We start from the raw sequence: 25,937 nt of genomic DNA, 5'->3' as shown, positions 1-25,937 counted from the left end.
TGCCAAGTGCAGAAAAACAGCACAACACTTCCCAACCTCCCCAGAAGGGGCGAGGAAGAACCAAAGTCCAGAGCCTCCGGGTTTCTCCTGGTAGGCGTCAGTAGCAGAGGCAACTGCCATAGCCCAGAGGACAAAGACCTTGGCCCTGTTGGGCTTTGGGGAGGGTTTGGTGTTCTGCTGAGGGTGTCCAGTTAGTGCCAGGGGAGGGGCTCGCTTTGTGGATTAGGGTTTGTGTAGGGCTGTGGGGAGGGTGAGGGTCAAGGCTAGCATTTAATGGCAGGGATAAAGGCTGGGAATTGGAGTGAGAAACAGGGTAGGAGGAGGAGTTTCTGGTTTGGGGCTTTGGTTTAGAGGTAAGGTTTGAGGTTAGGGATTAGAGCAGTGGATTCCTGTCAGGGTGAAGGGTGCCATATCAGGGTAGGGTTAGGGCTTCAGGTTACTGCTTAGAAAGAGGGTAAAGGCCTCACGTGAATGTTTTCTCAGTCAGTATCACAGTGGCATCAGGATTACCCAAACGCATCTTTCCTCTTCAAAACCTTTCATCTTTGTTGGCCAAACCTCTCTGCCCTCCTCCAAATCTTGTCCCAGCTCCCCCTGACCTCCCCAAATCTGTCATCTTGTTGGGTCCAGCATTGCAATGGCTTTCAAGACCTCAGAGTATCTGTCTCCCCACTGCTGGCTGCTCAGACCTGACCTCACAGCCAGCACCCAAGGGGACACAACGTGCTGCTGTGCTGGAGAGGCCTCGTCGCAGTCTGCCCAGCAGTGTTGAAGGCAGGTGATGCCTTCCACCACCCCGAGGTACTCTGCCTGCCTGCCAGCTCAGGCTCCAGAAGGGCTCCCAGACGTCCTGGGACGCATTTCCCACGTGGGTGCTTCAGCTCCAAAGGGCAGCGACCATCTCTGTGTGGGTAACTGAATCCAGCCCTGCATGTAGATTTTTAGGAGAAACTTGACAGCTCTGCAGAAAAGACCTCAATGTAATAGCTGGAAAAATCTTCCTTTCCAGCATGGCTGGCTTTTCATGAAATTTCATGATTTTTTTTCATAGTTTTTTATTAACAGCAGCAAGAGCATGTACTGGCAAGCTGATTACACGCCCTTGCTCTCTGTTAATTGTTTTATGCAGCCCCTTAGCAAAATAAATTCTCTTACTTTTGTTCAATTGGAGAAGCATTGCTCCGAAGAACTACTGTCTTTATATTGGCACATTTCATCTCTCTACTTCTGCCTCTCTCTCTTTTCTCCTTCCTCTGCCTATCCTATCTTCATGGAAAAGACTCACTGCATGACAGAATAACTCAGGTTGGAAGAGACTTGACCATTGTCTTGTCCGTCCCTCCTGCTCGAGGCAGGAGATGCTCACCCTGATGGCTCTGCCCTGGGTATGTCCCTCAGTGACACTCACCATCCCCACTGTCACTAGACACACACAGAGATCAGTTCAAAATCCATCCCTTGGTCTCTAAAAGGGCATGATGTGACAAGGAGGTTTTTGCTCCCAAATCCGTGGATCAATGAGCCCTTTTGGGCTTTTGTTCTTCTTAACACCAGCTTTGGAAGAAGAGCCAACCGTGCAGGCAGCGTGCAGGGGAGATCCCATTTTATTACAGAGCTAGTGTGAGAGAGTCAGATATGAGCCAGAGTTACACAAATTTCTCTGAGGTGTCCAGGTGAGAGAGAGCACATTCCTGCCTCAGGTGTAGCGGGACAAATCCAAAGAGTCATGCAGGAAAATGATAGGGAGAAATAACAACAACAAAACCAGCAACAGAGTGAATAAACAAAGCTCTAACACATTACAGGATGCACTGGGAATCATGTGTGAAGAGAGATGGCAGGTCTCAGCTGTTGAAAAGTGTCCGTGAAAACCATTTCTTGATGGCATCCTTGAGCTCCTGGTTCCTCATGCTGTAGATGAGGGGGTTCACTGCTGGAGGCACCACCGAGTACAGAAATGACACCACCAGGTCCAGGGATGGGGAAGAGATGGAGGGGGGCTTCAGGTAGGAAAACATGATGGTGCTGAGGAACAGGGACACCACAGCCACGTGAGGGAGGCACGTGGAAAAGGCTTTATGCGGTCCCTGCTCAGAGGGGATCCTCAGAACGGCCCTCAAGATCTGCACATAGGACAGCACAATGAAAACAAAACACCCAAAACTGAAACAAGCAGTAACCACAATAAGCCCAACTTCCCTGAGGTAGGAGTCTGAGCAGGAGAGCTTGAGGATCTGTGGGATTTCACAGAAGAACTGGTCCAAGGCATTGCCTTGGCAGAGTGGTAGTGAAAATGTATTGGCTGTGTGCAGCACAGCATTGAGCAACCCACTGCCCCAGGCAGCTGCTGCCATGTGGACACAAGCTCTGCTGCCCAGGAGGGTCCCGTAGTGCAGGGGTTTGCAGATGGCAATGTAGCGGTCGTAGGCCATGATGGTCAGAAGATAAAACTCTGCTGCAATGAAAAAGAGAAACAGAAAGACCTGGGCAGCACATCCTGAGTAGGAGATGGCCCTGGTATCCCAGAGGGAATTGGCCATGGCTTTGGGGAGAGTGGTGGAGATGGAGCCCAGGTCGAGGAGGTTGAGGAGGAAGAAGTACATGGGGCTGTGGAGGTGGTGGTCGCAGACTATGGCAGTGATGATGAGGCCATTGCCCAGGAGGGCAGCCAGGTAGATGCCCAGGAAGAGGCAGAAGTGCAAGAGCTGCAGCTCCCACGTGTCTGCGAATGCCAGGAGGAGGAACTGGGTGATAGAGCTGCTGTTGGACATTTTCTTCCTCCAGGCATGGGGACCTGTGCAAGGAGAAAAAGGCAGTGACAAGTTGAGAAGGACTTCTCTGATGAAAAACCTATGCCATTTCCCATAGAAATCCCCCTCCCTCAGCTGAATGAGGACTGAGTCAGCTCATTCCCCAACCCCACCAACTGAGCGACATGGTGCCTCACAGTTTAAAAAAAACTGAGGCACCTACCTGCCATGAAGACATACCTGGCGCAGTGTCCCCAGACTTGAAGTCAAAACAGAAGCTGACCTTCACCCTCCAAACCAACTCCTGAGATTTGAGAGCACCACAGGCAGGTGTAGAAATACGTAATATGTCTGTGGTCTGAAAAACTGAAGCAAGGAGAGAAAGGCTGATGGGCAGGCAGTGAAGCCGTCCCCTTACCCAGCCGTGCTCTCCACCTCACAGATAGCAACACTGCAGGGCACTTGTTTTTAGCATATTTGTTGTGTATCGACTGTAGGACACATGCACTGGTCCTACGCTGGAGGTCCAGCTGCTGAGGAGGTGAACAACCCTCTGCAAATGTCCCCAGAGTGATCTGGAGCTGTGATCAGCCCTGACCCACACAGCACCCTCTCAACAGCAGAAGGACCCTGCCATTGCACTGGTCTCTCCTTCCACCCCCAGCTTCTCCCCACAGCGCCGTGGGGAGCTCCCCGGGCAGGCTGAGTGCTGACCCTGGCAGGCGGCAGAGTCCCTGCCCCAGCACCCAGCCCCGGGGGTGCAGGGACCCTGCTCGGAAGGACAGCCCTGGGCACCCCTGGCTGCACACCCACCTTCACACCCTGCAGCCGTCCCTGGCAGAAGGCAGCCCTCATGCCCTGTCCCTCTGATGGTGCAGCAGGGAAGCCCTGCTCTGGGGCACCTCCTTCTCCTCTATACAGGAGTGACATTCCTGGGTACCATGCCAGCTTTACGAGAGCCCTCCACGAACTGTAGCTGCATTGCCCTGCACCCAGAGACTTACCGTGTCAAGGGCTGTGAAGATTTCTCCTCCAGTGAGCTCGCCTCTGTCCTCCCACCCCAGACTGCCTTTAACCTCTCTCTGCCTTGATCCTCTCCCCTCGGTGCCTGCAGGCAGTGCCCTCAGCCCTGCTGCGCTCTGCAGAGGAGCTGCTCCTGGGCAGAGCTGTCTCTCCGCAGTGCTGCCTGCTTGCCATGAGCTCCCTCCATCCCAGGAGCCCGGCACAGCCTCGCAGCAGAGGACCAGCTCCAGGTGTATTAATGACCCCTCAGGTGGGTTTGGTGCCCAGTCCATGAACCTCAGATAGTGAGAGGGAGTTGAAGAAACCTCTCAAGAAGTCAGTGTCTGATGCAATCTCCACTGTTTCTTGCAGCGTTAATGGGTCCCACGGAGGGACATTGCTGACAAAGCCTCCCCAGGGGCTGCTTAGAGCAGAAAACTCCAGGCAGGGATGACAGGTAGGCAAAGGCAATGTGAAGGAAGAGATTCTGAGGAACCCTGGATGTGTTACCTAAAGGCAAAGGGCCAAGCTCTGACCCCCAGCCCCTGGGAAGGGAGATCCGGTCCCTCACACATTGCTCAGGGCTCTTCCTGGGGCGGTGTGATGTGGGGATGGGCAATGCCCAGGGCAGGACTACGGTAGGATACCTCCCAGGCTCCCAGGTGGGGAAGGGGAGGCAATGAGCCCCGAGTGCTGTAAGGACAAGGTGCTTCCTCATGGGTGTCAGTGGCAGAGACAACAGCCACAGCCGAGGAGGGAAAGAGCTGATCTCTCTTGGGGGCTTTTCTGACTTTCTTCGTCCCTCTCTCATCTCCACCATTGGCTGTCCTACGGTCTCCCACACCTGCACCTCTTCTCTGCAGGCTGTAGACATCCACCCTGCTACCCCACCTGGCTCTCACCTGAGCATCTTTCTTTACTGATATCTCTCCATCCTTCCTCGTTGTCCCTTGCAACACAAAGCCTTGGGTTGATCCAGTCTCCCTCTGGGTGACTTCTTACACCACAGCACCGCCCTTCGAGTGACATTTCTCTTTCCTTGTGTCCAGTCTGGACCTCTCCAGCTGCACTTTGTGCTATAAGTTCTTTCTCATGCCATTTCCCACTACGAACAAAAGATTCCATCATCCCTGAAACCACCTTTCCAGCAGTCTCAGGCTAATCCTATACTGCTCTGAGCCTCTGGGTCAGTGCTGCCCAGGTCCCTCAGCTGCCCCACACAGGTCATGTGTACCTGGTCCCGAACCCCATCTTGGCAGACCTGCACTTGATACTCTCTAGTTCCTCCTGACTTCTCCAAATTGGGGAGCCACCCACTGGGACACACCCATGTGTGTGGAGCCACACCAGTGCTGAGTCAAGGGGGATGATCACTCAAGTTGTCTGGGTGGCCCACAGTCCTCCTAACACAGCCCCACGTGCAGCTGCCCTTGTTCATAGGGACCATACGCTACTGGTTGTAGGGTATCCCTCGTAGTGCCCCGGTCCTTCTCCTCAGCTGCTCACGTCCCAGCCTGTCCTCATGTATGGGGTTATTCTCCCCACGCCCCCCACCACTGCAGCTCGGATGCAGAAATGTTGAACCATACGACTGTCACAGAGTTCCTTCTCTTGGGCTTCCCCTCCCTCCACCATCAGGAGTCCCTCATGGCAATAGCTCTCCTGGCTTCGTACCTGGTGATCTTAGGGGCAAACCTGCCGATCATCCCCTCGTTCTTGCTGAAAGAGACCTCTACAGACCCATGTACTTTTCCCTCTGTAACCTCTCCTGTTTGGAGGTTTTCATCACCATATCCATCATACCCAAAGCTGTAGGAAACTTGTGCATGGCCAGCAAAGCCATATCCTGCCCAGGCTGCTTAACTCAGTGTTACTTCTACTCCCTTCTGGGCTGCATCTTCACATATGTCCAGCCTTCAAGTCACCACATTTCCTGAAACAAGGCAGTGGCCCTTCTCAACACAGTGCCAACTCCTTTGCTGAGTCCCTTTGTTTTCAGCCTCAGGAACCATCTGATGAAAGATGCTCTCAAGGCAGGTTTCAAAAGAAGTGGGATAACCTTCAGAAACCACTTTTCCACCTGAGGAGAGGTGTCGTAAGTGGATTTTGAAAGGGGAGAGAGGTGGGGAGGGTAAACACATGGTTATGATGCATCTGCAGAAATGAGACCTTTATTTCTTAGCAGTGTAAGATCTCCTTAATCGAATATCACACCAGACTCTCTTCTGCAACAGGTCATCATAAGACGACCCTACATAGCAATGCCTTTCAAATGACCTACAAGCACTTTACAAACCCTGATGAATACCACAGTGGCATTTTCTAAGCGTGCAAACCAAGACAGAAAGCAACAAGCAGAGGACTTCATCCCTCCATGGCACACCCAGTTCTCAACAAGCTTCACCCTCCTCCAGTTCTCATGCAACTTTGCCTTCCTCCTAAATCTGGTTTCCTGATTATTTTGGTGGCAGATCTTTGCTGAACCTCTTAGTCTTTAGGAAATGACAGAAAATAGGTGGAACACAATAAAGAGAATAATAACAGATTGCTTTCTGGACGAAGTGGCACTTACATGTCCGTTAACGTCCTGATCAGAACAAAAGCATGCCTGAAACTCAGTCCAATTGAACTGTTGAGAATGACCTCTCTTCTAATTTGGTCCAGAATCTAGAACATTGGTCAGGAATGTAGGTTTGACGAAGAGTGCACCTGTCTCCAGATCACTCATGTTTGGTGAAATAAATGTCCAGTCCTTGACACAATGATCCCAGAGCCAATACTTCAGCTAATCCAGCACATTCAGTGGAATTAGCTTGTTCAGACATAGACTTTTATAACTTTAATGTCTAAAAAGATGAGTTCATTCTCTGGCCTCCTTTGATAGCAGGGAAGGGTCAGCACTCTAGAGGGTGATATCATCTCCTCCTACAGTGGTCTTCAGGAGAACTGTACTTAGCCTAGACATGGCAGCTTAGTTTTCCCATAGGTAATGCCAAGTGCCCTGAGCCACATACCGGGCATCGTGTGGTCATTTGCAGAAGGGAGGGACTCTTGCTCAGCGGGGCCATCCTTTGAAGACATGAGGGTTACAACTGTACCTTAAAGTCTCTCCAAAATTAAAAGGAAACCTCTCCTCTTCTCTAATCCCTGTCACAGTGTTGCCATTTAGTGCCAGTGGCTCTTTGCACAGTGGCAGCTATGAAGGGAGACCACGTGTCTTGGTACAGTCCTGTCCTGCCTGTCTTCTCATTCCAGCTCCTCTTTCCTTAGATACCCTCTCTGTGTCCTTGACACTGCTGAACCCAGATACAGGCAGCGTGGTGGTCAGTGCAGTCAGAGCTGTGGGGCATACGCTAATGGGCACTCACACACCTCAGTGGACAGGCAGAGATTGGGGCAGAGTGTATGGGGCCAGGGTGCCAAGACATGTCCCTTATGTTCTCAACTCTCTTAATCTCTCGCTGTCTCTTTCTCCATCTTGCTCGTATCTTAGGGATCCATCTCAATCCCTCAGCTCTCTCACAGTTGTCTCTCAGCCATCTACATGGGATGTGATTTACAGCGAGCAGTGAATCTGAGGCACCCTCCCCATGGAAGCACCTTCAGGACCAAGGCACCCCAGTGTAGGTGGGGTGAATGACTGAGTAAAAGGGCTCCTCCATTCCAGGAGCTCTCTGGGCTGTCTAGGTGACTGCCTCGGCCATCTCCAACTCACGGTAAAGATAGGAAGTTTGAGACAGGGAATCATCAGGGACTTGTGCCAAATTGGGGAGCCACCCACTGGGACACACCCATGTGTGTGGAGCCTTCCCATTTGGACTCACACTGGTATCCTACATCTGCACCAGAGCTGCAGTCCTGAGGATCCCAACCACCATCGGGAGGCAGAAGGCCTTCTCCACCTGCTCCTCTCACCTCATCGTGGTGACTGTTTTCTATGGCACCCTCGTCCTTGTCTATATGACACCCAGGACAGCCTCCCTGAGGCAGCTCCATAAAGTCCTCTCCTTTTTCTACACCATCCTCACGTCCCTGGTCAATCCACTCCTCTACAGCCTGTGGAACAGGGAGGTCGAGGGGGCTCTTGGAAATGCACTCAGAAAAACTGTGGCCTGCCTCGACAGCTCACACTAGTTGTGATCCACCAGGAATAAACAGGTGGTGGATCTCTTCTGATCAAGTGGGGACCACTCCTATGTGCCTCTTTTGTGTACCAGGTGTATCTTTAGAAGTGCAGAATCTTGGGACTGGTTGTGGAATAAACAGGTGGTGGATCTCTTTTGATCAGGTGGGGACCACTCGTAAGTGCCTCTTTTGTGTACCAGGTATATCTTTAGAAGTGCAGAATCTTGGGACTGGTTGTGGAATGAGAAGCGGGAGAAGGGAATTTGTGTCATAAAGAAATATAGGTCTGGTCTTGAAGAGTGTAAAAAACTTGCCTGGCTTTCTTCCTTCTTTAAAGTAAAGCCAGCTGTGATCCTGCAAGTGGGAGCTGTTGAAATGCCACACCTGCCCAGGAGTGGGAGGAAACTGACTCTAAGCATGCTGTTTTCTCTTCTGTCACCCAGCCAGGCTGAGGCGTGGCATTCCTGCATGTCTGGGATTCCTCCCGGCATCTCCGTATTGGCAGGGAGAAGTGGGCAGCTGAATGAAGCCCTTCCACTGGACATGTCTAAATCCAACTAGGTGAATCCCATCCCTCCTGTTCTCTGGGCTTCCTAGCAGAGGAGAACTGTGAAAGCTACTCTGATAGGGTCAGCGCCTCTGAAAAAAAAAAAGATCCTTGCGCAGAGGATAGATGCACAAGTTGGGTCTCAGTTTCCCCATTTTTTAACACAGAAATCATTACTTCCCCCTTCTTTCCTTCTCATATTCTGACTCCCCTCCAACAATGTAATTCCTTGGCGTCCAAACCACTACAATTCACACTGCCTCCGTCTTCACTATGACACTGGGTGTTGTGTGACACAACTCTCCTGGATCTCCAGGCAGGACGGCAAAAGTCTGATAGCTGAACCACAACTTTTCCTCTTCCTGGAAATGTGAATGCCACAGGCTCGAGCCAAGAGGCCCAAGAAACAAAACTTCCCAGAGGGTCAGTTCATGAAAATGTCCCCCAGGCTGTGGGACTTGCTCTTGACTGACAGAGAATTTGAGTCTGGACAAATTTGTGAGTCTTCACCTATTTTTCCCTCTCTCTTTGCAACTTGGCTCTCAGCATTTCTGTATTGAATCTGCTTTGCCGCTTTGAAAATGTGTCTTTGAGAAACTAGCTCAGGATATTTTCATTATCTTTTTTTTAGCCCAAATGAATATGCAGCATTGAAGTCGGTTTCCATATATGGAGCATTTTTGCACTATGTCTGCGCCGGGAGGAGAAATATCTCAGCCTGCAGTGGGAAAAGAGTGAAGCTGTGGGGGGTAAATGTGCTGCTTCAGACGATATGTGGTATGCATGCAAGAGAAAATGTTGTGAAGGTGAATGGGCACGAAAGAAATGGAAAACTGCCCATCCAATGGAGCTCTGCAAGAGGAGGATGGAGCTGTACATAACATGGCATGATCCAAGTGGGATCAGCGTGGAGAGAAGACTTTTGTAGGGAATGGAGTTGCAATGGAGTACCTTGATGTCACCCAACTGAAAAAGAGAGATTGGACAGTGTTCTGAAGTGATGGGCAGAAGTGTCCTGGGCTAAAAGACCTTGGCTAAGAGAAGGTTGGAGGGATTTGGGTTGCAGAGATTTGAGGTAGTCCTTTCAAGACCTAATCAGGCTGAGCTTTGGAGACAAGTGAAAATAAGGAAGCTCTCAAGGATGTTTTGGAATTCATTGTACTACCTTTGCTCTCCCCTATAATTTAAAGATTAGAGTATTGTCCTTAAGTAATCCATGCTCCATATGTTTTTTCTCTGCTTTTTTGAGGAGGGGGAGGTGGAAGAGAAGAATAGTTTCTTTTTTAATCATAGGCAGCCAACGGGCAGATCCCAGGTCAGTTAAAAGGTACAAAGGAAGGCAAAATTATGATGTGGTGTACACAGACACAAGAGGATGACCTGCATTTCCATTCTCTGAAGTCCTAACTGGGTGGCTGAGAGCCTGGAAGCTCAGAGCTCCCTTCATCTGCCCTGCATTTCAGCATGTAAAATTAAGCTAACCTAGTCATAAAGTTGGTTTTGATTCTCTTCACAGCCTAAAGCACAGCATGGGGCGGGAGACAGGCAGGACACCTAAAGAGGACTCACAGTCCTCTGCACAAAAGCTTAGGTGCTTGCGAGAACCTCAGGAGGCATGGCATACCGATTCCAGGGTTCAACAACGTGGTCAAATGCCTTGTCTCCTTCTCTGTAATGGTGGCATCAGTGCGTGGCATTCATGTGCAGACTCTGTACAAGGATCATAGAATCATCGATTCATAGAATGGTTTAGGTTGGAAAAGACCTTTAAGATCATCAAGTCCAACTGTAAACCTAACCCTGTTAAGTCCACCACTAAACCATGTCCCTCAGTGCCTCAACCACACTCTAAGAATCCCATGGCACAACTTGTGGCTGTTTCCTCTTGTCCATTCCCTTGTCATTTGAGGAAAAGAGACCAGCACCCACCTCTCTACAGGGGGACAATCACTTCCCTAGTACTGCCGGCAACACTATTTCTGATACAAGCCGGGATGCTCTTGGCCGTCAGAGCAATGCTGGCCAACAGATGAATGTTTCCTTTCCATAGGTATTCAGAGAGAACCTTCTTGTGCTCGGAAGAGGCTGTCCTGCAAGGCCTATCACATTTCCTGAGCTCCTTCCCCCTTCAGAGCTTCTTCCCATGGCACCACCTGGATCAGTCCCCCCGTACATCAAAGTCTTCTCCTCTGGAGTCCACCAGCCTGTGCTCTGCTGCTGGCCTTCCTTTGACACCTGGGACCCCACTATTTCCTTGTTTACCAGTACCGGCTCCAGGTGAGCATCCCCCTTGTTGTCCCTACCTGGCAGCTCTGTTAGGAACTTGTCCCAGGAGCTTCCAGGCTGCCGGCATCCTGTCGCTTTGCCTGGCCAGGGAATGCCAGGGCACTTACAGTCCCCCACAGGAACCTGCTCCTTAACCTGGAGACTTCCTCGGCTTGCTGAGAGAGGACTTTTGCTGTTTCCTCTCCCTGACAAAGTAGGCTATGAGTGCCGAGACCATGTCACCCTTACTGACTTATCTTCTCATCCTCACTCACAGAAGCTGGCCCAACCTGTGGCCCATCTCATAGAGGAGCTCCATATATCCTAGCTCTTCCTTCACACAGGGTGCTTCCCCCCTAGTCTTGTCCTCCCTGTCACCTTCTCCATCAGAGCCTGTATCCCTCCACTGCAGCACCCCAGCTCAGCAAGCTGATTCACCACTTCTCATTTAATCCCAAACCATCACAGTAGAGTGACACGTCCTGGGGCTTCAGCTCCTCCTGCCTGTGCTCCAGCTCCTCCTGGCCATGCACCTTTGGGCTGCAGCACCTCAGCCGTGGCACCGGGGTGGAGCGCAGACTTCTCCCAGGGAAACCTGATCACTGGTCCTGACCAGAAGACCATCGTCCACCGAGCAATTAGTGCTATGCTGTGCTGCGTGTACAGCGTGGCCTCCACACCTGTACTGTGCTGCAGAGATCCCTTGGGCACAGGACAACCTCGGCAGCTCCTTGTCACAGTGCACCCTGCGGGCAGCTCCCACTCGGTACCGGCCATCACGGCACCTGCATGGCCTTGTCTCTGTCTGACAATGCAGCAGGAAGGTCTCATGAGAACATCATTTCTGACTGAACGTGGAGAAGAGGCATAGTCTCGTTTCCTCGTAAGAGAATACAGTAAGAGTTTGATTGACCAAAACAGGAGACTCTTTTCTCTGGATGGGGTCTGCATGGCGTGCTGCGCATGGCTGGGAGTCCCATCTGATGCTACACCACCTAGGCATCCCACCACCTAACTTGATAAAAGATTACCTATACTATTCTCTCTTTATAATCTTAGCCCTCACTGCATTTTAAATGATACCTCACAGAGTCTGAGTACCTTCCTTACTGGGATCATCATGGACCAGGATCTACTGGTGAAGAACTCTCCCAGCACACTTGGATGCAGCCCCTACGGTCCAATGGACTGGTAGGTGTGCGGTTTGCTCAGGTAACCCCTGGCTTCATCCCCATTCACAGCTGGTTGTTCTCCTCCAGAGCCCTGCCTCAAAGCACAAAGGCCTGGGAGACCTTGCTGGTGGAAACTGAGGCAAAGGGGACACAGAGCATCTCAGATCTGTCTACACCTACTCTTACTAAACTTAGAAGTGGTTCCACACTCTCTCAGTCTCTTCCTTAACTCTTCCTGAAACAGCAACAGCTCATCTTGGTGCCCTTGAATTCCCTGTTGAGTGTCAATTGAGTTTTGATATGGACCATTGCTGTGGTTGGAGGATGCTGTCTTTGAAGACAAGATGTGTGCAGGCACAGTGAGAAAAGGATTGTTCTGTTCCTGGACTGTATCATCAAGGGAGTCAGTACAGATCCCTGTGTGATGTGCTTTGTGTTCACGCAATGCCTGCAGCTGTTGGGCAGAGAAGGGGCAGACGTTGCCTCTCTGATAACATCTGATAACTGATGCCTCTGAGTGATGGCAACAGCAATGGCACACAGGCACTAAATCACATTCTCTGCAATGCCAACTGGGGTGTCTTGTCACGCACCCACCCTGAATGGGAATTGCTTTCCTGGTGGTCCTGTGATTTTCTTGCCAGCCCTGGCATCTCATGTAGCTCTGTGGGCCTGGATTTGAACATTACATTGAGCAGCTGCCTTGAATTCTGTACCACAATGTGGGGATGAACACGAAACAGCTGCCAATACAGTCAGTGAAGGTCTAGTGAATCCAGCACCTGGAGGAGAGGAAGAAAGAGACTGAGCTCTCCCTATGGCATACGACTGCATTCCATCCTATGAATATCTCTATAGGCTGAGCTGAACATAACGAGTAGGGACAGGTTCAGTTGCCCTTAATTTGGGCAGCAGCTGTCCTTTCAGTTGGCCAAAGGAAATTCCCAAGAGCCTCCAAGAAGATGCCCCAGATGTTGGCCTGTCTCTACATCAGCCTGCACGTATCTTCAGTCTGTCTCTATTACCGGCACACATCTTTGACCACCTCTGGCACCTCAGATGTCACCAGACAACTGCATCTGAACAGCTCACTCCTGGCCTCCAGCTCCATTAATTACCATGGGAGCTGAGAGCAGGAGCTCACATGCAGGTGCCTATTGTGTGTCCACCTGAAGGGGGGCAGGAGGAATCCCACCTGCTGTGGGTCTGTGGTGTGCATGGGAGGGAGCTGAGTGCCCTTCCAGCCCCAGCACTCCAAACCCAGGATGAGATGCCTTGTCGGGCTCAGCTGCATCCCTTCCCTCAGCAGGGGTAAAGGAGATCCCTGCCTGTCCCTGTCTGGCTGTCCTGTCTAAAGATGGGCCAAGAAAAGTTGATATTTAGGCGTGACTCTGTCTCTCAGCAGGGAAATGACAGTGCTGGGAAGAAGTGTCTCTCCCCAGCTGCGGGAGGGAACCTCAGTGATTGCTCCAGCCTGTTTCACAGCAGGTTCCCCTGGAGCCCCAGGGACCCCTGGGGGGAGCCCCGAGGGGCAGAGAAAGTGCCGCCTTGGGCTGCTCCTCTGCTGCTGAGCTGGGCCGGGCTCCTGGGATGGAGGGAGCTCAGGGCAAGCGGGCAGCGCTGAGGAGAGACAGCTCTGCCCAGGAGCAGCTCCTCTGCAAAGCGCAGCAGGGCTGAGGGCACTGCCTGCAGGCACCGAGGGGAGAGGATCAAGGCAGAGAGAGGTTAAAGGCAGTCTGGGGTGGGAGGACAGAGGCGAGCTCACTGGAGGAGAAATCTTCACAGCCCTTGACACGGTAAGTCTCTGGCTAAAGAGCAATTTAGGTATAGTTCACGGACAGATCTCCTAATGATGGTACATCCCACAAACTCTGAGACCTTTTAGGAAGAACTGCCACAGGTTCTCCAGTGTAGAGGAGGAGGAGGTGCCCCAGAGCAGGGCTTCCCTGCTGCACCATCAGAGGGACAGGGCATGAGGGCTGCCTTCTGCCAGGGACGGCTGCAGGGTGTGAAGGTGGGTGTGCAGCCAGGGGTGCCCAGGGCTGTCCTTCCGAGCAGGGTCCCTGCACCCCCGGGGCTGGGTGCTGGGGCAGGGACTCTGCCGCCTGCCAGGGTCAGCACTCAGCCTGCCCGGGGAGCTCCCCACGGCGCTGTGGGGAGAAGCTGGGGGTGGAAGGAGAGACCAGTGCAATGGCAGGGTGCTTCTGCTGTTGAGAGGGTGCTGTGTGGGTCAGGGCTGATCACAGCTCCAGATCACTGCAGGATCTTCCCAGGAGACTTTTCAGGAAGCACAGCAAGGCAGGGCCTGCCTGAAAGGGAAGGATCCTGGTCTTTCACTCTTCTCCTCTGGGTTGTCTGGGTGGGCAATGGCACATAGAAATTAATCTCTCATTTCCGGAGGAGGCACTGAAATTCCAAGTCTGTTCCTCTTAGAGGTGAATAAAGCGGGGAGTATTGGAAATCACCATGCCGTGGTCACAGACAGCATCAGTGTCACTTTTCCAGCCTCGCCAGGGCTGGTCTGATGTTCCCCTCAGAGCCTGCACACCCAGAGATGCCCCTGGGCAGTGTCCTGCTGCAGGGAGGGCTCTGCAGGGCAGAGCTGAGCAGGCAGCGGGTGGGATGGGCTCTGTGAGCACTGCCAGGGAGGAGACACAGGGGACAGAGAACCAGCTCCTGGCAGGGACAGCTGCAGGCAGCAGAGACAGGGACGGGGTTGGGAGGACACTGCAAACAAGCACAGGGGGAGGGTGCGCTCAGGCAGCTCTCTTTCTGTGTTTCCCTGCAGATGTCTGCTGGGCACTGTCTGCGGGGCAATGAGCTGACTCTCTCTGTAGAACCTCCCATCGGAGGGACCCCCGAGTCTCTGCTTTGCCTGTCCTGCAGGGCTTGCAAGCTGCCCCCCAGAAAGGCGCAGCTCTGCTGTGGGATCCTCGGGAGTGCGGAGCCTTTCCTTGGGGGTCGGCACTCTCCTCGCAGAGTCAGTTGCCTCTCTCTGGGAGGGGTCGTGTCCTGCCCTCTCCATCACACCTCCACCTCTGGGCTGGGCTGGAGAAGAGTTTGCAGAGCTGTCCTTTGAAAGAGAGCTCCTCTGGTCTCATCAGAGTCCAGGTTTAGGGTTTTTTTTTTAAAAGATTAATTTGTGTGTGAAGTCAACTTCAAGGCAGGAAAATGAAAACACAGGATGGATGGGAAAAGGGCTGATGGACACTGCAGCTCTGTGAAAAAACATAGACAAAATTGTAAGAAAGTCATGTTAAGCCTCTCTGGCACAGCCCACGTTCTCCCATGAGTCATGAGTGCAGATATTGAACTTTTCCATGAAAGATGGATTACATCTGACATGCCCTGTGAACATTGGAGCTGTCACAAACCAGCTCCCATGTACCCACTGCAGCAGAGCAAAGCTGACTCCTCAGCAGCAGAAGGGCAGAGCTCCTGCTCCTCACAGCACACTCAGCCAGCACAAACTATAGAAAGGAAATGTATTCCAACTGGGGGGGGGTGCTATGAAAAATGGAGTGGGTTTTCTCAGAGAAATCTGTCCTAATTTTTCCTGTTTTTTCCTTTTTTGGACAGAGCCCCCAGACCAAGAGACAGCAAATGTCCAACAGCAGCTCCATCACCCAGTTCCTCCTCCTGGCATTCGCAGACACGCGGGAGCTGCAGCTCTTGCACTTCTGCCTCTTCCTGGGCATCTACCTGGCTGCCCTCCTGGGCAATGGCCTCATCATCACCGCCATAGCCTGCGACCACCACCTCCACAGCCCCATGTACTTCTTCCTCCTCAACCTCTCCCTCCTCGACCTGGGCTCCATCTCCACCACTGTTCCCAAAGCCATGGCCAATTCCCTCTGGGACACCAGGGCCATCTCCTACTCAGGATGTGCTGCCCAGGTCTTTTTCTTTCTGTTCTTTATTGTAGGGGAGTATTGTCTTCTCACCATCATGGCCTACGACCGCTACATTGCCATCTGCAAACCCCTGCACTACGGGTCCCTCCTGGGCAGCAGAGCTTGTGTCCACATGGCAGCAGCTGCCTGGGGCAGTGGGTTGCTCTACGCTGTGCTGCACACAGCCAATACATTTTCACTACCACTCTGCCAAGGCAATGCTGTAAATCAGTTCTTCTGTGAAGTTCCCCAGAACCTCAAGCTCTCCTGCTCAGACACCTACCTCAGGGAAGTTGGGCTTCTTGTGGTTAGCGCTTCTTTCAGTGTTGGTTGTTTTGTTTTCATCGTGCTGTCCTATGTGCAGATCTTGAGGGCCGTGCTGAGGATCCCCTCTGAGCAGGGACGGCACAAAGCCTTTTCCACGTGCCTCCCTCACCTAGCTGTGGTCTCCCTGTTCCTCAGCACTGGCATATTTGCCTACCTGAAGCCCCCCTCCATCTCTTCCCCATCCCTCGACCTGTTGGTGGCAGTTCTGTACTCGGTGATGCCTCCAGCAGTGAACCCCCTCATCTACAGCATGAGGAACCAGGAGCTGAAGGAGGCCCTAAGGAAACTGATGCAATGGACATTGCTCCATCAACAATAACCTGCCTCCCCTTCTCTGTGGAGTGCCCAGAGATTCTCTTAGCCCAGGATTGTGCTTTTTTCCCCTATGATAATCCTACCTGGCAGTAATTGCTGGGGTTCATACCACTGCTCTTGAGGCTTGTTCCTGTTGGGTCTGACCCTTTCACAAATGTGTTGAACACTGTGTCACGTCTGGCCTCTCTAATAGCATCTCTGAAATAAAAGGCAGTCTCCTGAGTGCAGTGCCTGACGGCTGAGCTTTCCTTGTAAAGCTCAAGCCAACAACAGTCCAAAGGAATTGGACCTTTGGAAGTTTTCTCCTTCTGTTCTCACTGTGTTTGCGACCATTTGTTCGAATCACACCTGGGACACTAAGAACTTGTCTGAAAACCACCTTCCTGGTGTCCAGAGGCAGTGGAGATGGTGCGTGAGCTCCCAGTCCCCTTCCTCCGGCTGCCAGAGGTATTACAGGGCTGATAGCAGATGTCAGTGCCTCTGGAAAGGAATGTGGAGGGCTCAGGAGAGGACAGGCACTGTCCATGTGCCCTGGGGTGGGCTGTGAATGGGGACTCAGAAGGTGAAACCCCCTCAGAGGTGAAGTCCCCCAGTGTAAAGCGCTAAACCCAGGTACCCACAAACCAAGACTCTGCAGTCCCATGGGAGCCAGTGAGGACGCAGCAGGCACAGGGAAGGGGGAGTGGAGAAATGCGGGAGCTGCCTGAGGAGCCCCAGGGCCTGGGCTCTCATGCTGTCCTGGGGAGCAGGGCTGGCAGGGAGCAGAGCGGGGCACTTTTCCATGTCTGCCCACACACCCCAGCCCTGGGGAGGGGCCTTTCTTGCGTGGCCAGCTCCGTCCTCCTGCTGGGCTCAGGGTACTGGGGCATGGCCAGCTCTGCCCAGCCTCTCACCTGGGCCAGACCCCCGGATCCCACAGCAGGGCTGTCTGCTGGTGGTCCCATGGGACACGACGGAGGTTGTGCAGGGGAGGCAGTGGTGGGGGGCTGCACATAGGGGGCTGCTGGGGGAGCAGGCACAGAGGGCTGCTGTGTGGACTGTGTCGGGGGAGTGTTTCCCTGTCCTTTGATGCTCTCTGGTCCATGCAGCGCCTGCACTGTGGGGCTCTGGGACCATGTGGGGACCACTCAGCTGCAAAGGTCTCATCTTCTTGTCCCACAGTCCCCAGCTCGGTGTCAGCCAACGGGCACTGCCACGGGGCCTCTGTGCTGGGTGTAGGGTGTCTCCTCGTGCCCTGCTCTGAGCCCATGCAGGCACCTGCAGTGCATGTCTTTGCTTGTAGCTGGCCACCATGGCCCGCCTGCATGCTCCCAGGACATCCTGACCAGGCTGTCCTTGGAGATGGGTTGTGATGGTGGCTGAGGTGAGCAGCTCTGGTGCAGGCATGATCTGCAGCAGAGCACTCTAGCACTGTACAGGGTATAGAGTGTACAGGGGCTTTCCTGAACCAGGGACACCTCAGGGGAGTGGAGAGACCCATCAGAAGCCAGCAGCTAACGTGACAGCGGCCAACGAGACCTGGGTAGGGCCAGGAGCGGTGGTGGCCAAGCCCCCACATGTATAAAATAAAACCCTAGGGAGTGCCACGAGCAGGGCAGACAAATGCGGTGTGGTGCATCAGAAAGGGCGTGGCACGGCAGTTTGCGGGGCAGTTCACGTGGAAGGGCGTGCAGGAAGGGCGCTGTAACTCCACTGGCTTGACCAGGGAGATATGGTATCTACCCAGCAGAACGCCATGGCCTCTCTAAACTCTGCATCCACTGTGACTGTCGAGTCTTTGCAGACAGAGGTCCATTGGGAACATGCTGGAAACACACCCTACCTTTCCTGGAACAAGCCTGTCAGGCAGACCAGACACATCATATGGAGGATTCCCTATCCTCTCTCCACCTGGCTGAACGCGGTCACTCAAGGGATAGGGGGAAACGGCGACAGGTTCCTGCCTGGCACAACAGACGCATCTCCTCCATCACTACCCCACCTTCCCAGGTGTCCTTGCACAACAGGTACGAGAATCTGCAAGTGGAACCCAATAATGACGAGGACGAAGTTTCATCTAGGTTGAAGGTGTCCCCAAGGTTAAGTCAGACTACTCCTGTGTCAAAACCACTTCCATAAAGAGAAAAAGATGGGCCACTGTCATAGGAGACTCTCTCCTGAGGGGAACAGAAGGCCCAACAGGCAGACTGGACCCACTTCTTTGGGAAGTCTGCTGCCTCCCTAGGGTCTGCGTTAAAGATGTGATGGGAAAAATTCCTACCCTGGTACAGCCCTCGCATTATCATCCATTCTTGCTTTTTCATGTCAGCAGCAATGAATCACAGAATCACAGAATCATTAAGGTTGGAAAAGACCTGTAAGATCACCAGGTCCAACCACCACCCCAACACCACCATGCCCACTAAACCATGTCCCGCAGTGCCACGTCCACAGGTTCCTGGAACCCCTCCAGTGCTGGTGACTCCATCACCTCCCTGGGCAGCCTGTTCCAATAAGTTGCAATAAGAAGTCCAAGGGCAATCAAGAGAGAATTCAGGGCCTTGGGATGACTGGTTAAGGGATCAGAGGCACAAGTAGTGCTCTCCTCTGTCCTTCCAGTTGCAGGAAATGATGAAGAAAGAAACAGGACGAGCCAGCAGATCAATACCTGGCTCTGAGCCTGGTGTCACCAGCAGGATTTGGGGATTTTTGATCATGAGTCGGTCTACACAACACCAGGCCTGCTGTCAACAGATGGGGTACACCTGTCCCAGAAGAGGAAAAGAATCTTTGCCGAGGAGCTAGCAGGGCTCCTTGAAAGAGCTTTAAATTGGATTTGAAGGGGGAAAGGGATAAAACCAGGCTCACCAGAGATAAACCTGGGGGTGGCACACCAATGTTGGAGGGATGCTGTGCTAGCGAGGTCCTTCAGTCTGCTCCATGATGTGCTGAGTACAATGGAGCACATTTGAAGTGTGTTTATACTAATGCGTGCAGCATGCAGAATAAACAAGAGGAACTAGAAGCTTTGGCCCAGTACAGCCGAGGGTGCCCCCAACCTTCATGTCCCTCACCAGTCACTCTTTGTTTGTCAGTACTAGGTCCAGTAGAACACCTCTCCTTGTTGGCTCCTCCACCACCTGAGTCAAAAAGTTATCATCAATACACTGGGGGAACCTCCCGGACTGTAAATGCCTGGCTGTGAAGACTTCCCAGCAGGTATCAGGGTGAGTGAAATCTCGCAGGAGAACTGAGACCTGTGATGGTGAGATGACTCTCAGCTCTCTGTAGAAGGCCTCATCATTTTCCCCACCCTGATCAGGTGGCCTGTAATCAACACCCACAACAGCATCTCTCATGTCAGCCTGCCCCTTAATCCTTACCCACAAGCTCTCAACTCGCTCCTCATCTGCCCCCAGGGAGAGCTCGATACATTCCAGTTGCACTCTCCACATAAAGAGCAACTCCACCACCTCCCCTTGCTGGCCTATCTTTCCTAAAAAGAACACAGCCATCCATGACAACATTCCAGTCATGTGAGCTATCCCACCATGTCTCAGTCATTGCAATGAGATCATGGCCCTGCGACCGCACACAGATCTCCAATTCTTCGTGTTTATTCCCTGTGCTGCTCGTTCTGGGCGTCACCTCAAAGCACCAGGAGGAAAAGAAGGTTATCAGAAGTAGTCAACATGGATTCACCAAGAAAAGTAATGTCTGACCAATCTGATAGCCTCCTACGATGACATGTCTGGATGGATAGATGCGGGGAGGGCAGTGGATGTTGTCTGCCTTGGCTTCAGCAAGGCTTTCGACACCGTCTCCCACATCATCCTCAGAGGCAAGCTTAGGAAGTGTGATGGAATGGACAGTGGGGTGGATTTGGAACTGGCTGATAGACAGAGCTCCGAGGGCTGTGATTAGTGGCCCAGAGTCTAGTTGGAGGTCTGTCACAAGTGGTGTTCCCCAGGGGTCAGTACTGGGTCCAGTCCTGTTCAATATATTCAGCAATGACCTGGATGAAGGGATAGAGTGTGCCCTCAGCAAGTTTGCTGAAGGCACAAAACTGGGAGGAGTGGTGGATACGGCGGAAGGCTGCGCTGCCATTCAGCGTGACCTGGACAGGCTGGAGAGTTGGGCAGAGAGGAACCTGATGAAATTCAGCAAAGGCAAGTGTAGGGCACTGCACCGGGGGTAGAATAACCCCCTGCATCAGCACAGGTTAGGGGCTGAGCTGCTGGAGAGCAGCTCTGTGGAAAGGGACCTGGGAGTCCTGGGGGACAACAGGATGACCACGAGCCACCAATGTGCCCTTGTAGCCAAGAAGGCCAATGGCATTCTGGGCTGCATCCGGAAGACTGTGGCTAGCAGGACGAGGGAGGTTATCCTCCCCCTCTACTCTGCCCTGCTGAGGCCGCATCTGGAGAACTGTGTCCAGTTCTGGGCTCCCCGGTTCAAGAAGGACAGGGAGCTGCTGGAGAGGGTCCAGCAAAGGGCTACGAAGATGATTAGGGGAGTGGAACATCTTTCTTAGGAGGAAAGACTGAGGGTCTTGGGTCTTTCTAGTCTGGAGAAGAGAAGACTGAGGGGGATCTTATCAATGCTTAGAAATAGTTAAGGGGTGGGTGCCAGGAGGATGGGGCCAGTCTTTTTTCAGTGGTGCCCAGTGACAGGTCAAGAGGTAATGGGCACAAACATGGTCATAGGAAGTTCCATCTTAACATGAGGAGGAACTTCTTTCCTTTGAGGGTGTCAGAGTACTGGAACAATCTGCCCAGAGAGGTTTTGGAGTCTCCTTCTCTGGAGATATTCAAAACTCACGTGGAAGCATTCCTGTGCAACCTGCTGTAGGTGAACCTGCTCTGGTGGGGGGTTGGACTAGATGATCTCCAGAGGTCCCTTGCAACCCCTCTCATTCTGTGATTCTGTGATTTTCTTGGTGGCTCCTTATCCCCTTCTGCAAGAGGGTGGGGAAAACTCTAGTCAGGTCCATGTTGAAGCTGTTTCCGTGTTGGAGGGAGTGAATGGATTTCTTTTGTCCCTGTCCACCAAATGCAGTGTTGGCTGTGAGTGAGGCTGTTGCAGTGGTCAGGAGGGTATTTTTGCCCTCAAAGAGATGGCCGTGCCTCCTGCCCATGCAGGACTCAACTTGCGAATCCCCAGCAGAAGGTTTCTTTAGCAGCGTTGTGCCCGCTTTCTCCAGCTCTGAGCTCCTTGGCCCCTTGGGGAGGCAGGAGGAGGGCAGGGCCTGTGGGAACCAGAGTCAGAGGCCAGTAGAGGACAGAGGCCAGCAAGAGGTCACTTCTTCCTGAGACCCCGTACGCAGTGTGGTGTTGTGTATGTGTTCTGAGCAGTGCTGAGGAGGGGGGATAATGCCCGCTGTGCTGTGTGTGCATCTGTAATGGTGTTGGTATCTGCATGGGGGTGTGTGATGCTATGGATAGCTGCAACGCGATCAGTATCTGCAATGGCCTCTGCATCTGCAGTGGGAAAGAATCTGCCAGGGCATCTGCAAAGGTATCTGCATCTGGAATGCTGTGTGTGCAACTGTCCTGTCAGCTACAGCTCTCCAATGCAGCCATCACTGCGGATGGAGATACCATTGTGGATAACATTGCCAATGCTGGTGCAGATGCCACTGGAGTTGGAAATACAGTTTCAGATGCAATTGCTGATGGAGATGCTATTGAGGATGCAGGTGCCATTGCAGATACCATTGCAGATGCAGACACCATTGGAGATGCAGGTGCCTTTGAAGATTCCTTTGAAGGTACCGGCACCGATGCCACTGGAGATGCCACTGCAGATGCAGATACCATTACAGACACCACCGGAGACGCAGGTGCTGTGTCAAACAGCATTGCAGCTGCAGATACCACAGCAGATGGCATTGAAGGTGCTAGTATGATTTCCAATGCAACTGCATCTGAATTATGCTGAGTAGAAGCAGCTACTGCAATTAAATACTCATGCTTTTACTCATACTTTTTGTCTTTGTCTTCTTGAAAGTGGATCTGCAAACCCAGTTCCTATTTCATGTAATGAAGACTTCCGATGGGATTTCTAGGAAAGGACCGATGGCAGGGAAAGGGAGGACTCGAGGTTGTTTGGGGATGAAATAGGGCTAAAAACAGCTAGTTACGATGAATGAGGTTGCTGGTAAGTACACTTGTCCAGCCGCACCCTGCAACAGATGGCCCCAGCCTGTCCTGCCTTCTTGTTAAACTCCATTTCACTACTTCCTGGGGTGAGGGGGATCTCTGTTCTTTGTGCGTGTGGAGGTGTGAGTGCCAGCCCCTGGAGGGGGGACCACAAGTCATAGGGGCTCACGTGCCCGGGGGGAAGCAACCGGAGAGACTGGGAGGGGGGAGTTGACTCCTGGAGGGAGCAGGTGGTCCAAAGCATCGCCTGGAGAAACTGTGGGGTCTTGGGGCTCTGGTACTGGTAAGGCCATAGGTCTGGACCAGGAGGGGAAGTGGTCCTTTACATGCCCCGGCAAGTACCTCAGATACAGCTCTCGAGGTGGCACTGGCTGCTTATGGTCAGACCCTTAAGCTCTGCCTGAAAACCTGGGAACTGCTCTCAATACTTTCTAAAAAGAAAGATAAAAAACCCAGCACCTTTTTACCAGCTGCCATGTTTCAGTACTTTCAATAAAATGTCACTGTATTTTCTATCCTGCCAAAATGGGACTTTTGAGACTGTGTATTAATTGCAGGCGAAGAAATCCTGATCTTGCCCTGTGCTTGCATTGCCAGTACTCTGTCTGTCATGCTGTGTATTTAATCTCCCTAACCTTCCAGGTGTTTCTGCCTGTCCTGATCAAACTCCCCACGTCGGAAGTCATCTCTTCAGAAAACGATCTGGACATACGCACTTTCCACTGTTCTCCAGGGTTTTCCGCCTCTTACTCTTTGATCATTCAGATCCCTCTCACCTATGACCCTGCTTTGAGCTCCAGGGAGGTAAAGCATCATTGTCTTTCAGTCCTCTCTTGTCTTTCAGTACTCTCCCTCATAGTCCCTATAGGCAACTCTTCAACTGGGGTGGCGAACCTCATTGGAAGCTGCCAAAAATAACCATACAGCTGAGAAGTGTGTTTATTGTGGATTAAGCTCTCTTGTGTTTTACTTTTTCTTCTTTTTTCTTTCCCCCAATTAAAAAACCCTGTTTCCATGGCAGTTCTCCACGGAGAGCAGGTAGGAATTGCTGCAAAGCAGCTGTAATATTCAGCTGCAGACTTTGGTGGAGAAGTCTGATGTAAAGAAAAGTGATGCAAGTCCCTGGTGGCCAACGAGAGCAATGGCAGGGTTGGAGAGGTGAGGAGCAAGGTTGTCCATACCGTGTCTGGCCTCAAGGGACTGCTTTTCCTACCTGTCCACACCTCTTTAGGAGACATTCTGCATCCATATCAACTGGAGAAATCTCCTATCACATCTTCAGATTGCTCATTGAAAAGGATGAGCTAGCTATGCTACTTCAGGGTAGGTGCCTACCTCTCTAATTGGCTATACAAATGATGAAGACCTGAAGAAAACTATAGAAGGGGCATAGCTCGTTAGCGCTTTCTGCATTATAATGAGCCCCATGGTGTATGTAGTGCTGACTCCAGGAGCCTCAGGTACTGAGAAGAGACTGAACAATCCCCTCAAGGAGACAAAGGCAGAAGACAAACCTAAACTACTCTGAAGCATTACTGGGCCCCACTGAGGGCCATTACTGACAGAGCCTCCCCAGGGACTCGTTAGAGCCGATAATTGGAGGCTGTGATTGCAGGTAGGCAAAGGCCCTGTGCAGGTGGCTCTGACGCTGACAAAGCCCTTGGATTGTTACATGGAGCACAAAGGCCAAGCCCTGACCCCCGGCCCATGGAAGGGGGATCCTGTCACTCACACGTGGGTCAGGGCCCTTCCTGGGGCAGTGGATGTGGGGTCTGCAATGCCCAGTGCAGGACAATGGAACAACACTCCCAGCTTCCCCATGGGGTTGCAAGGAGGAAATGAGGCTCCAGTGCCATGAGGACAACATGTCTTCTCACAGCCCTTGGTGGCACAGACAACTGCCAGAGCCCAGAGGACAAAGACCTGGGTTCTGTTCGTGTCTTCCAGTGTGGCCAGTGCCCTTGGCAGTTTCCATCGCAGGCTGTCCCACACCTGCCCCTGTTTTCCTGCAGGCTGTAGACATCCATCTTGCTTCTCCACCTTGCTCTCCCCTGGGCATTTCTCTGCCTTCACTGACGTCTCCCCACCCTCACCGGCCGTTCGTTGAAACACAAAGCCACGGTCTGATCACCAACTCTCACTGGGTGACCTCTTGCACCACAGCTCTACCCTTCGAGTGACATTTCTTCTTCCTCATGTCCAGGCTCCACTTTCCAAGCTGCACTTTGTAGCATTTTTTCTCTCTCCTGCTTTTTCCCACCTCCAAGGAAAGCTCAAAATTCTCAGAAAGCACCCTCCAAGCAGGCAACCTAACTCATCAGCCTTCTTGTGGCCTTTCACCTGAGCTGACAAAAGTAACCTTACCGTGATCTTCTAAACCACGTGCCTTTTCCCTGGCCTTTCAGCTTCTTGGATAGACTCAAACGAGCCCTATGCCTGCTGCTGTCCCGTCAGGTACTCAGGCAGAAGGCACATGCCAACCCATATCCATGCCCTCTTCCTGGATGGGGCTCCACCGTGCGGGGGGATAATAAGGACATTCAAGAGTGTTGGCCCAAATGCTAATCACTGAGGGATTCTGGGTATGACTGGCTTCTAAAAAGACTTTGTACTGCTGATGACATTTGGGCCTCACCATCCAGCCAACTTCCCACCCACCCTACCATCCATTTCTTCAGCCTCGACAGCATCAGTCCGGCTCTAAGGAGACTCTGGGAGATGATGTCAAAGGCCTTGCAAAAGGCCAGGTACACAACGTGCCCTCGTTTCCCCTAACCATTCTGCTTCAGCAATGCCTTTCTTGTCCTTCAAGGGCCTGGAGATGGCTGCAGGACAACTTTCCCCATGTCCTCCTAGAGTCTGAGGTAGGCAGGCCACTTGCAATTCTGTCAGTCCTCATCCCTGCCCTTCTTGAAGAGGGGTTTGATGTCTGCTTTTTCCAAGGACCACAGAACCTCCATGATTGCTCCGGCACTTTTGAGGTCACAATCCAGAATCACAGGCAAGGGTGACGTAGCAGTCAGGAGCACTTGCAATGAGCCTGTCCAAGGCAGCTGAGATGAATGTAGCTGTGAAAATGGAAATTTGTTCTTGGAGTCACACACAGAAATGTCGGAGCTCTGCCAGGTGCCCATGTCTCAGCTGGTCTCTTGCAATCCTCGTACACACACGGGTGATCAGAGAGAGGAGTCCTTGCCTTGCACGTGCAGAGGCAGTGCACTGCAGCAGTCACAGTGTCAATCTGACCTCCTGCTGCTGCTCCCAGAGGCTGGGAGGCACCTCAGCCCTGCGGTGTATCGCCCTGCTCTGCACTCGTATGAGATGCTCCACGGCATGAGGAATGGACACGGGGACGTGGGTTAAATGAAGCACATCCCAGTGCTGCATCCAGGTGCTTTCCC

The 25,937-nt window shown here is 52.4% G+C and overlaps 2 protein-coding genes across 2 annotated transcripts; one reads left to right on the top strand and one right to left on the bottom strand.

Annotated features, from left to right (window-relative positions):
- Window positions 1-1,844: 1,844 nt before the first annotated feature.
- On the bottom strand, window positions 1,845-2,771 carry LOC132321498 (olfactory receptor 14C36-like). The gene has a single exon (XM_059834992.1). It carries the CDS (start codon window positions 2,769-2,771, stop codon window positions 1,845-1,847), a length of 927 nt encoding a protein of 308 aa, XP_059690975.1.
- Window positions 2,772-15,464: 12,693 nt separating this feature from the next.
- LOC132321392 (olfactory receptor 14C36-like) lies at window positions 15,465-16,400 on the top strand. Its single transcript, XM_059834890.1, has one exon. It carries the CDS (start codon window positions 15,465-15,467, stop codon window positions 16,398-16,400), a length of 936 nt encoding a protein of 311 aa, XP_059690873.1.
- The last annotated feature ends 9,537 nt before the right edge of the window (window positions 16,401-25,937 follow it).

This window comes from Gavia stellata, unplaced genomic scaffold (genome assembly GCF_030936135.1).
Source record: "Gavia stellata isolate bGavSte3 unplaced genomic scaffold, bGavSte3.hap2 HAP2_SCAFFOLD_42, whole genome shotgun sequence".
NCBI classification, from domain to species: domain Eukaryota; kingdom Metazoa; phylum Chordata; class Aves; order Gaviiformes; family Gaviidae; genus Gavia; species Gavia stellata.
This window is presented reverse-complemented; position numbering and strand designations above follow the sequence as displayed.

Excerpts from the sequence above, each read along its gene's own strand:
- LOC132321392 (XM_059834890.1), top strand. The coding sequence starts at position 15,465 with ATGTCCAACAGCAGCTCCATCACCCAGTTCCTCCTCCTGGCATTCGCA.
- LOC132321498 (XM_059834992.1), bottom strand. The coding sequence starts at position 2,771 with ATGTCCAACAGCAGCTCTATCACCCAGTTCCTCCTCCTGGCATTCGCA.